The sequence below is a fragment of the Dicentrarchus labrax genome, unplaced genomic scaffold (assembly GCF_905237075.1).
Source record: "Dicentrarchus labrax unplaced genomic scaffold, dlabrax2021, whole genome shotgun sequence".
In the NCBI taxonomy this organism is placed as follows: Eukaryota; Metazoa; Chordata; class Actinopteri; family Moronidae; genus Dicentrarchus; species Dicentrarchus labrax.
Window position 1 is genome coordinate 30,230,693 of NW_026136706.1, and position 11,875 is coordinate 30,242,567.

At 39.6% G+C, this 11,875-nt stretch overlaps 1 protein-coding gene across 1 annotated transcript; it reads left to right on the forward strand.

The window, feature by feature from the left end:
- Positions 1-453: 453 nt before the first annotated feature.
- tnfaip6 (tumor necrosis factor, alpha-induced protein 6) lies at positions 454-10,940 on the forward strand. Its single transcript, XM_051404491.1, has 6 exons — positions 454-610; positions 2,309-2,446; positions 3,273-3,434; positions 9,354-9,582; positions 10,505-10,545; positions 10,687-10,940. The coding sequence occupies exons 1-6, from the start codon at positions 511-513 to the stop codon at positions 10,806-10,808; spliced, it is 792 nt and encodes a 263-aa protein (XP_051260451.1). The 5' UTR covers positions 454-510; the 3' UTR covers positions 10,809-10,940.
- The last annotated feature ends 935 nt before the right edge of the window (positions 10,941-11,875 follow it).

Genomic DNA, 11,875 nt, shown 5'->3' on the forward strand with positions numbered 1-11,875 from the left:
CAGGACGGACACACATGCAATAGATGTTGTGTGTAGCTACAGGACAGACAAACATAGTAAAATGACAGTATAGACAATCCAGGAAGAGAGAGAGAGGAAAGACAAAATCTAGCGGCTAAAGTGCTCCTCATCTGTCGGTGGGGACCAAACCAGAGCTTACATTCAGGTTTACATTCATCAGTGCCCTGCAACACTCCTAGTCCTGTCTTAATACCTGTAAATGGGGCTTAATACAACGCTAAATGAAGACTTTCTTCACCAGGTAACAGCATTTTTTTTTTACTTATAATGTAGCAAAACTCTGAATCTGCAAACCCAAGATGTAAGATAAAAGACAAAACTAGATGTCATGTAAATATTCCAAGTGACCAGCAGCTGTATTTAATAAACTTCTAGTGAGTCTCTTTGTCAGCGTACTCCACTCTGCTGGCTGAGAGTCAGTGTGCAGTATATAAAGGCAGCAGCAGCAGAGGGGCAGAGGAGAGAGCAGTTGCACTCTGACAGAGCAAGATGCGCGTCCTTGCTGTCCTCTGGACATTCAGCTTCCTGCTGAAGGAGGCGCAGGCATGGGGCTTCAAAAATGGAATATTTCATAACTCAATATGGCTGGGTAAGTAACTTTTTCTCTTGTTGTTCCCTTGCTTTGTAGCTATAAAAATGTCATCGAGGACCTCTTTGTTATGAAGTTGTGATAAAGTTGAAAACCCAATAACAACCATTTATATTTACATACTTACCGTCATATAACCTAGTTGGTTTACTAAATATGATGTCTTCCTTTGTTATTAAAATCCAGTATGATCTGCATTTTAATGTTATTAACCAGTGTTGCCTTGCCTTTCATTGTGTTTCAGGCAAAGTTTTGCCGCAGCTATTTCACCTCATTCATTATTTTATGTTTTTGTAAACGCAGCAAAGAATATCTCACATAAAGGCACATTGTGAGGAGTGACCAGGATTAACAGGCAACGCACCAGCAGCTTTCCCTTTGCCAAACTGCATGTTTATGACCTGGCTGGGTGCTGCATGAGGCCAGTAAACACAGGGAAACAACTTCATCTCAGGGCAAACACATCAGAGTCCCAAGAAAAGACAGTTGAGCTAATATTGTTTCTATTTCTTTGGGGACAGAATGTATCAGTCCTACTGAAATGATATTGACAGCACGGCTTTGAGTCTCCTCCTGTGCTAGTTATTAAGATATAACTCAGACAAGCGGCTGACGTTCCCATACATACAGCTCTCACTCTCCCTTTATGAACCCCATTCTTTATGTTTTTACGAGGTGAGAGGGAAAGTAACAGAGCAGTGTTTCTTAGTGCTAATGAGCTTGCCTTATCTTATTATTTCATGCAAATTGTGCCCTATATTTCCTTTTATTGGTAGGTTAAGTTGCACTGATTCTCAATATTTTCTTTCTTCTTTGGAAATGTCTGTCACTGTTACAGAAGAACTGAGCTGACAGGGCATGTTCCTGTGGCAGTGAGCATGAGAGTTTAATGAGTGTAAAAACATTCATCAAACAGGTTAAAACGATCAAAATATCAACTTGATTCTAATTTCTGAGGGCTTTCTGCCTAGTTTTGCAGTCATGCATGCGCAAAAAGCCAAAACAGGATCAGCAGAGAACCCCCATTGAGGAGGACAGGGAGCAAGTGACCCAATTGTTGGTGAACTTCCAAATTGGGGGACACAGTTAGCCTTTCTTGTTCATGTTTTAGCTTCATTTCACTGTGTCTTGGCTGCAGCCAGTTGGATGTGCTTTACATCTTGCAAAATCGTGTGTTACAGTTTTTCTCATTCGCTTTTGTGCAATTCTTGAATGAGAATTTTTTATTTTTTCAAAACAATAAATTCAAATGTTGGTTTGTTCTTCACAACAGATCTGAATGTCACCTTCACGTTTTGGCACATGTGTGATCGAAACTGATGTGCAAATCATCCTTTCATTGCTTGTCCTGTGCAAAATGTTTCATTCAGTTATCAAAATCTGTCAGACATACATGTATATTCCATAAATACCTGTGAGGATTGTAATACCTGTGGCCTCACTGAGCTACCGCAGGTCTTTTCATTGCTGTTGGGTTAGGGTAGGATGTCATTTTGTGGCAAATTATCATTATTAATGTTATCATGTTCACCATTTATGACTTTACCTGTTGGTAAAACATGTGTTTACCCTACTATTTCATGTCAAAATGGCTGCTGTGAAAAGGTCTATGGTTTAAAAAATGTTTCAAAAAAGGAGAAAACCTGTAACTGCAGACAGTGGTAGTAGCTCTTTTTGTTGTCTCTCTCTCTCTGACAGAACAAGCAGCTGGAGTTTACCACCGGGAATCGCGTAAAGGGAGATACCAGCTGACATTTAAAGAGGCCAAGGCTGTCTGCAAATATGAAGGAGGGAAGCTGGCCACTTACGAACAACTGGAGGCAGCTCGTCAAATAGGTCTGCAGCATCTCACACACACACACACACACACACACACACACACTCATTGACAATACGCACGCAGGCCTCCTGCCAGAGAAGATTTACTAGGGTGTATGGATCATAACTCATCATAACTTACTCAAGGCAAGGAGTCCTTCATCATTGCCAACACTAGTTCCCATGAGTCTCAGAGGGCTGTTGGAGCCATTAATAAGCAGTTTGGGCTGTGTGTACCTTTCCTTTCTTTCATGAAAGATCATGCCCGAGGACAGGTCCCTGATGTAGTGATACGTCTCTTAACCCACTGGAATGCTTTTAACATGTATGAAAAGAGGCTCGTATGTTGGTGGGTTAAAGGTCAATGGAAAGCAGTGAGCGGAACACTTCTTTCCACCAGTACTCTGCTGTTGCATGACTCCGTGCCAAATTTTAATCGGCCCCGCGAGTATTGTAGAAGCCTGTTAACACCTTCTTGGCTGGGTAATATCACCGTTCCCTTGGCACAGGGATTGAATCCAGCCCCTCGCTCTGGCATTACGATCCACCTCCCTGTCATTACAGCAGTCTACCTAGGAGGTCCCTCTTTCATCTGGGCTGTTCTGGCCTGGGGTCTGCTGATTGTAACTTGAAGCTAAACTCTGAGGCCCCTGTCTTCACAAATTAGAGACACAACAAAATAACAAACAATTTAACTTATAATGGTCACCAGAAGGGTCTGATCCAGGTTCTTTCTTTAGACTCTGCCCTGTTGGCAGAGTTGAAAGAAAGACCCTGTGTGGTTGGCAGAGTTTATTATGAGTGTATTGTTGCATAAAACCAGTACTTTTCTGCTCTTTTTCAGGTTTCCACGTGTGTGCAGCTGGGTGGTTTGACAAAGGGCGTGTTGGCTACCCCATCGTCAAAGCTGGCGCCAACTGTGGTTTTGGGAAGATTGGAATCGTCGACTACGGATACAGGCTGAACAAAAGTGAGAGATGGGACGTGTACTGCTACAACCCACACTGTGAGTACATGTTTCATACACAGTAGTAAACAGTGCCTTCAAGGTCCAGTGTGTAACATTCAGGAGGATCTTTTGTCAGAAAATCACCTGAATATAGGAATCATTGTGTTTTGTTACCTAAGAACCCACCGACTCTCCTGTTCCCCTCAGCTCCTCGGAGCTTTCTGCTGATTGTTTTAGTTTTCTGACCTGCAAATGTACTCTTTTGGATCTAATATAATTTTTTTCCCTTGACTGTAGTACAATTTTGAGGTACTTTTTTTTTTAGCTGTATTTCCACTACATGGTACTAGAGCCTCTCTATTGTATCTGTATTGCCATATATATTATTTGGCTTGCGTCAATATGAGATATTATATAATGCAGGAGAAAAAATGGTAATGTGATGGTGTCACCACAAAGTTTAACCAGCAGACTGCGCTGTGAGTTACAATACTATAGTAAGCAGCACAGAGTGTTGTTATGTTAAAGTATATTGAACTTATATATTCTTTAATAAAGTTATTTGTTAACGAAAGCAGCCTTCTGAGTACCTTTGCAGAGTCATATTGGTGCAAAATCCACATAGAAAATTTCCATTCCAGCTCAAAAGTTCACTATATCAGTCGCCATATCTGTAATCTGTGAATTTCTGCCTTCTAAAATCAGTATTGGTCTCCAAAATCCCATATCAGTGGGCCTCTTTATGGTACAGATCATCATAGCGACGCAATTGGGAAACAACCTTCTATATGACAAACCTACACTGTACATTTATTGCCAGATTGACAGGATCACTGCTCTCTTTTCTTCTGCCCTGCTCACACTCAATGCTCTCTCTCTCTTTCACTCATCCACACACTGACTACATGCACAAAAATGTGCATATATCCACACTTATAACAGAGGACATGCAGGGATGGTGTTCTTGTCTATGTCTGCAGAGAGTAAGCAGTAGAACACGGCATGGTTTTGCCGGCTGAAATTTTGATAATGTTGGCTATTTAAAAAATGCCAGGTTTGGGCAGGATGTCCCGTGTGGCGCGACTAATTAGTGGTCAGCAGTGTTTTCACATCACCTTTTAGTATATGCTTAGCTTGCTTAAAAGCCCAGCTGAGGTGGTACCAAAAAAAGTACAGGGTTCTATCCATAACGGAAAACAAAAAAGAGATTGAGTACAATACATTTAATAAACTCAAATTATATGATGCGTTGCTATTTATAATGGTCTGAAAGCAAGATTTTACGTGACTTTTACATGTAATTAAATGTTGGCCACTAGCGGGCAGGAGAGCAACAAAAGCTTACGGATACAGAAACCTTTGGTACCAAAAATTTCCACTTTACACATTTAACAGTCAGTCAGTTTGTTAGAATCTTTTAGCTGAAAATAGGGTTGATGAGAACAAACAAACAAACAAAGGTAATTTGCAGTCCATGAAACTAAAACAAGGAGCTAAAAGAGGACAAACAGATCTGTTAAGATGAGGCGTTGGATAATTACTCTCTAATATTGAGTTGTTCAATTCAAACTATTGATTTATGGAGCACATTTTAATGCTAATATGTCTGAATGTTTGCAAACATTTTTAGGGCTTTTACTCATATTAGTGGTACTAGTATCTGAAAGGAAGAGGCTGTGTGTGGTTTAAGGAGTAAGTGATGACATTAATTCAATTCAATTCAATTTTATTTGTATAGCGCCAATTCATAACAGAAGTTATCTAAGGACACTCTTCAAATAGAGCAGGTCTAGACCGAACTCTTTATAACATTATTTACAGAGACCCAACAGTACCACCATGAGCAAGACCTTGTCGACAAGGGCAAGGAAAAACTGCCTGTTAAAAGGCAGAAACCTAGGACAGATCCTCCGGCTCTAGGTGGGTGGTCGTCTGCCTCGACCAGTTGGGGTGAGAGAGAGAGAGAGAGAGAGAGAGAGAGAGAGAGAGAGAGAGAGAGAGAGACAGACAGACAGACAGACAGACAGACAGACAGACAGACAGGTGCACAGCAACAACAGTATTGGCAATGGCAATCTAGCAGGACCATGGCAGGAGGCTCCTCCAGGATCGACAAGAACCTGCGAGACGAGAAAGCACAAGAACTCCGGCGACACTTGGCGACAAGGGCAAGGAAAAACTGCCTGTAAAGAGGCAGAAACCTAGGACAGACCCTTCGGCTCTAGGTGGGTGGTAAAGAGAGAGAGAGAGAGAGAGAGAGAGAGAGAGAGACACACAGACAGACAGACAGACAGACAGACAGACAGAGGTGCACAGCAACAACAGTAGCAACAACTAATAGTGGTGAGAACCTGCGAAACGAGAAAGCACAAGAACTCCGGGGAAGAAGTGAAGTTAGTAACATGCATTAATGGAACATGAATGAGTGCAGAAAGAGAGAGGAAGAGAGGAGCTCAGTGCATCATGGGAAATCCCCCGATAGTCTAGGCCTATAGCAGCATAACTAAGGGATGGTTCAGGACTCACCTGATCCAGCCCTAACTATAAGCTTTATCAAAGAGGAATGTCTTAAGCCTACTCTTGAATGTGGTGAGGGTGTCTGCCTCCCGAACCACAACTGGAAGCTGGTTCCACAGGAGAGGAGCTTGGTAACTGAAGGCTCTGGCTCCTGTTCTACTTTTAGAGACTATAGGAACCACAAGTAGCCCAGCATTCAGAGAACGTAGTGTTCTAGTGGGGTAATAGGGTACTATGAGCTCTTTAAGATATGAAGGGGCCTGACCATGAAGAGCTTTATAGGTGAGGAGGAGGATTTTAAATTCTATTCTAAATTTTACAGGGATCCAATGCAGAGAAGCTAGTACAGGAGAGATGTGATCTCTTTTTGTAGTTCCTGTCAGTACTCGTGCTGCAGCGTTCTGAATTAATTGGAGCGTTTTATGGCCTAGGTTAAGTGTCATGGTTAAGTGAGTCCCAGTGGGGGAGACCTGGGCCCACAGGTTAAGAATAGTCATCAAATCTGAGGCTCCACAGACATACTCAGGAAGTAGTCGTTACCGCTGCTCCGAGTCAAACACGAAGGACAATATAGAGAACTTAACCAGTGCAGGATGTGACCACAGTGGGAGAGAGGACTTTCTGTTGCCTTGACTCAAAGCCACATTCTCAGTCCCACCCTGTGACTTATCAGGGTCAGACCAAGAATAAACCTGGAGGAAGTAAGAGCATATCAGTCTGGATAAGATGTCAGTGGAGTAACTTAGTGATAACTTACACAAGGGCTCGTCTGTGAGTGATTTTAACCACCACCACGCCTGAATGAATCACAGTCTGAAAGATGGAGTGAAACATAAAAACCTTATTGCATACAAATTTCACCATCTGCCTGATTCATCGTGAGCCAAAGAATACTTAAACACTGTAAAAAAAACAGTCAGACAGGAATGTAGTGGAAACAGCTAATCTTTCCTCATTTACTTAACGTAAATATACAAGTTTTATTTATTTCAAATGAATTCAACATTTTCAACCCCAAGTTTTTGTTTTCAGGCCATTTCAGAACTTACAAACATGAATTCTTCTAACTTGAAGACTTTTGAGTTGAAATGTTGAGTTGAATGAATGTACTGTACCAAGTTCAATCAACTCACCAAATTCAGTTTCTAAAGAAACATACTTGGCATCGTAGGCTTCCCAGCATGCATTGTTTGAGAGTTAAAACTCTCCTGAGACCCTTCTTTTCTGTAGTTTTAAGAAAACATATATGATGGAAACTTTGTGTGAAATGAAGAACTGACTCTTCAATAAAATGTAAAAGGAAATCAATCAATTTGTTTTTCAGTGTGACCAAACAGTTGTTCATTCAACCTAATATCGTAAGCTTATTGAACATGTTTTCTCAATTTCAGTTAATCTAACTCAATTGGGTTTTAACTGGTTCAACTGGTCAACTGGTTTTTGGTTTAAGACTTAAAAACTAAATTAATAGATAACTAATTGTTCAACCTAAGTCCCGTTAAATCACATTTGTAAGGCAGCAAATGAACCTATATTTTTATGTTGAACCAGCTCAAAATTATTTACAGTGCTATGTCTATTTTAGTATATCTTAAAAATATTTAAAAGCAATATTTTGAAAATTAACCAAAATGCCTGCAACACTGGTAATGTTTTTTAAAAAAAGTTATGAATTTATCTGGATTTGTTACTGTGCTTCCATTTAAAAAAAAAAAAAAACACTAGTTCAGAATCAGAAATATTTCATGACTGTACAGTGGGTTTTTCACTGAAAACAGCTGCAGCTTAAAAATGACACTATGACAGTAAAGCTGTGGGCCAGACAGATAAACAGTGAGCACACAGAGCTGATGGGAGTTTCTGAGTCAGGTGATCATTCTTTTTTTTTATTATAGCAGCTTTAAACTTAGCTATTAAATATTTGTAATCAATATATGTACTGAGGGACATTTTTCAGGTGAAAAAGAAACGTGCAGGTGCTCTCTGGTGGACAAACTATGTAATTGCAACACTGACTCCATTACTTACTTCTAATAACTTATTGGCTGACATACTGTATACGCAGTTACCTGTGATAATATATGCAAATAATATTGGTCCAGGTGATTTAGAACATGTTTAATTCCCTTCTTGCCAAAGTCAAAGCTCTGATGAGACATTATAAAATGATAAATAACGAGAATACAATCAAACTTTTATTACCCAACAACCTGCATTTCATACTTAGTGGTTATGAGCTTCATTGTTAGTCTAGACATTCACTCATTCAACAGAAACATGATCAATTGAATTTCATATTCCATATCCCTCTGCTCCGTAAAGTTTGTCAATCCTTGTCACCAGTCAGTGGTGTGGAAGCCAGACATTTTGGCTGAATTGTGCCCCAGTGATGGATGTAAGCTTACTTTTTTTAATTCTCTACAACATTAAATTCCTCATCCCTGCAGGACGTCTGGGGGAAAAGCTTTTGATGCCATTGTCACCAGTCTCAACATGTGCGTTTGATTTGCTTTTCTCAAAAAAGGATTTCTTATTCCTATTTAGAGTTCATTCAGAGCTCACACGCAACAGACGGACCCCCAAACCAAAATTCTTCACATGAGCAGATGCACAATCCCACCGGCTGATTAAAGGAATACAATGTGGGGAGTTTAAAGTGGTCTTTTTCGCCTGAGAACACAGACGCCAAATTTATCCTCAGCTGACAGTGGTCCAAAACTGTCTTTTTCTGTATTGCTAGAAAAATGTGTCTTGGTTTGCGTATACTTTTATGTGTTGTGAGTGTGAAGGTTGTTGTGGCCCTCTGGTTCAATAAGCTCCATCCCTGTAAACCTACAGCGTAGAGTATCAAGTAAAGATGCTGCCAGGTTTATTTTCATTCTTTTTCAAGTGCTGCTTGTGCTGTGCAGAGCTCCAACTGCTCACTTTTCCCTTTTGCTTGCAGCTAATTCATGACTCTGCTGAACAACAACATAACTACATTTTCCACTATACCCATCCAGGCTTAGAATAATTTACAAGGCAAACTTTTCAAAACATGACCCTCATACCAGGCATTCAGAGGCAAAAAAAGTTCTTTGCAATGGGCTGCTATAGGCCTGTGGACAACGTACAAACTTCCCCGGTGTTTCAGCTTTGACGAAGTGTTAATTTGTGTATAGAGAGTTTATTTAGGTGTTTCTTTTCTAGCTCATAGAGTACCTCCATTAAAAATTCCTTTGCAAAAAACCCCCCAAAAAAACCCAGCAGTTGCTTTTCACTACAATTGAAGAAGTATGCTGATTTAACTTGATGTACAGCATCGATCTGCTCCACAATATGTTGCTAGAAATCTTGCCTGGCCTACCTTGCAGGTAACATCTAAAGTAACCTAACATGGGGACCTATGTTTAAGAAACTCAGCTTTAAAACATGCCTTTGAGAAGACTAATCCCTACATATCATTCATGCATCTTACAGCCAAGGAGTGTGGCGGGGTGCTGACAGATCAGCAGAGGATCATTCAGTCTCCTGGCTTCCCTGAGGAGTATCAAGACGAGCAGATCTGCTACTGGCACATCCGTGTGCGCCTGGGCCAGAGGATCCAACTCCACTTCCTAGAGTTTGATGTGGAGGACGACACAGCGTGTCTAGGAGATTACCTGGATGTGTACGACAGCTATGATGATGTCTCCGGCTTTGTTGGGAGGTGAGGATCATTGGGGGGAAAAGTAGGACGTGTCCAAACTCCTAGCTCCTGATACTTTATAGAACTGAAACAGGACCTTCCTCGTTCAAATGGCCAATATGATTAAATGCAAGGTATATATTACATCATTCTGATAAAATGCTCAACTCAACAAACAAGAAAATATATTAGGTTATATATATCAAATTCATGGCTAGATGTTGCACTAAGGCACAGCATTTCGGACCAAAACAATTGGGCACTTTGGCCCACCAGACTCCATTAACAAAATAAGTAATTTTATTTTGCAGATAATCGTAAAACAAATTCAAACTTTAAAACCTTCTTTGGTAGTCTTTCCACGTTCCTTCTAACAATCACCAACGCTGGTTACTGAGATAATATAGCTCATCCTTGGGGACAATTGCGCCCGTCAAAGTAGGGCCACTAAAAGTTTATATTTTTGCCACATACAGGCTCAGAAGTTTCTGACAACATTACGGAAAGGATCCCTACAGAAATTGACCGTGACTTTGTAACTTTTTGCACTGCAAACTCTGGTTTGGTCAAAATAAATCCTTAATTCACTGATGTAGAGGAGAAATACAGCAGTTTCAGTTGTGACTACACTATATCTTTACATAGCAAATACTTCTTTTCTGTTATATTAATGTTTTAAATGTCATATATGTAACGTTTAACATGTACAATAATACATTCAAGATTCATTATCAAAAATCAGATTCAAAGAAAATAAAAAACAGCATAGTATGACAGCACTGTACAATATTAAATAGACTCCACTGACTAGAAAGTAATGACAGAGAAATGTATGAGCCACATCACGGTACTGGGATGAGATTCCTCTTCCAGCCCTCTGCATATGTTTGAACTGAAGGGAATGAGACATGAAAGATTAATGTGAACACTTGTTTGTTTACAGATTCTGTGGCGATTATTTACCTGACGACATCGTCAGTACAGGTGAGATCTCCTCATAATGTCATATAAGAAACAAACAGTGTGTCTGTGTTATCTCTATGAGGAAACATTATTTGGCTGTTACACTGATGGATCTCTGGATTACCAAAACACAAAACAATTACATTTGTCTTTATTTCCCAGGAAATGTGATGACGCTGAAGTTCCTGTCCGATGCTTCAGTTACAGCCGGGGGCTTCAAGTTACATTACACTGCCTTTAATGCATCTCTGTTTTCACAGAATCACACTCATTATTTCCACTGACAAATGGTTCAATACACTGATATAATCCTGTTGCTGTATTTATGATGTTACTGGTTAGCTCATGAACTGTAATTAATAAGTCTCTAAAGCTGATTAAACAACAAATTCTGTCAAATAAACAAGGTCCTTAAATTGTGTCGCAGTTTCTGTTCTTTAAATAAATATATTCATTACATTTTGAAAATTGGTGACAATGAAGGTGGATTATTTTGTTAACTCCATCTAATCTAAGAGGAAAATGTCTCCAACATTTACTACTTTCACTTTTTTAAATGTGTTTTTGTGCGTTCATTTGCCTAATCCCTTCATCTTTAGGACTGAATACAACAATTCATAATTATCAAGACCATTTTCATTTCATAGACAAAATATTAGCATTAGCTTTTTTTATTAAATCAGGGGATTTATGAAAATTATTGCTCATTGCTGCCTAAAATTAATGTATTTCAATGTTTTTGTTCAGGCTTGGTGGATTTTTGCAAATACCATTAGGAGCACTAGGAGGAGCCAGAGGAACCTGATGTTTTCACAGATTATCTGTCTCATGTTCTACTGTCAGGATATAGCGAACGTTTCAGTGAATATGACAAAAAGTTATTTTTGTAAAAGTACCTACTGCAGCTTTAAATCTGTCTGGAAACATATGTGTAACAAGAGAGGTGTGTCACCTTAAACCAGGTGTTTCTGTTTCAGGTTCAGTATACGTCAACTGGAGGAGAAATCATTTTGCACTTGTTTGACATCCAGTGATGAAGAGATAAAACGCAGATTTTCTTTAAATCCTGATCTTAAATACTATCAATGAGTGAATGACACCAGTCCTCCGTAGATCACTAACATGATTGTAATTTGAGATTGAATTGACGGGGTAGAGTTAGAAAATGAAGTATTTTGCTAATCGATTAATCATTCAAGACATTTTGAAATCAAAACTTTCCCTTATTATCTGGTTGCAGGTTCTCAAATGTAAGGAATCACTTCTTTCTTTTGTTTAATAGCACTGTAAACTATATATAATATTTTTGTGTCTTGGACTGTTGATTAGACAAAACAGGACATCTGAGGAC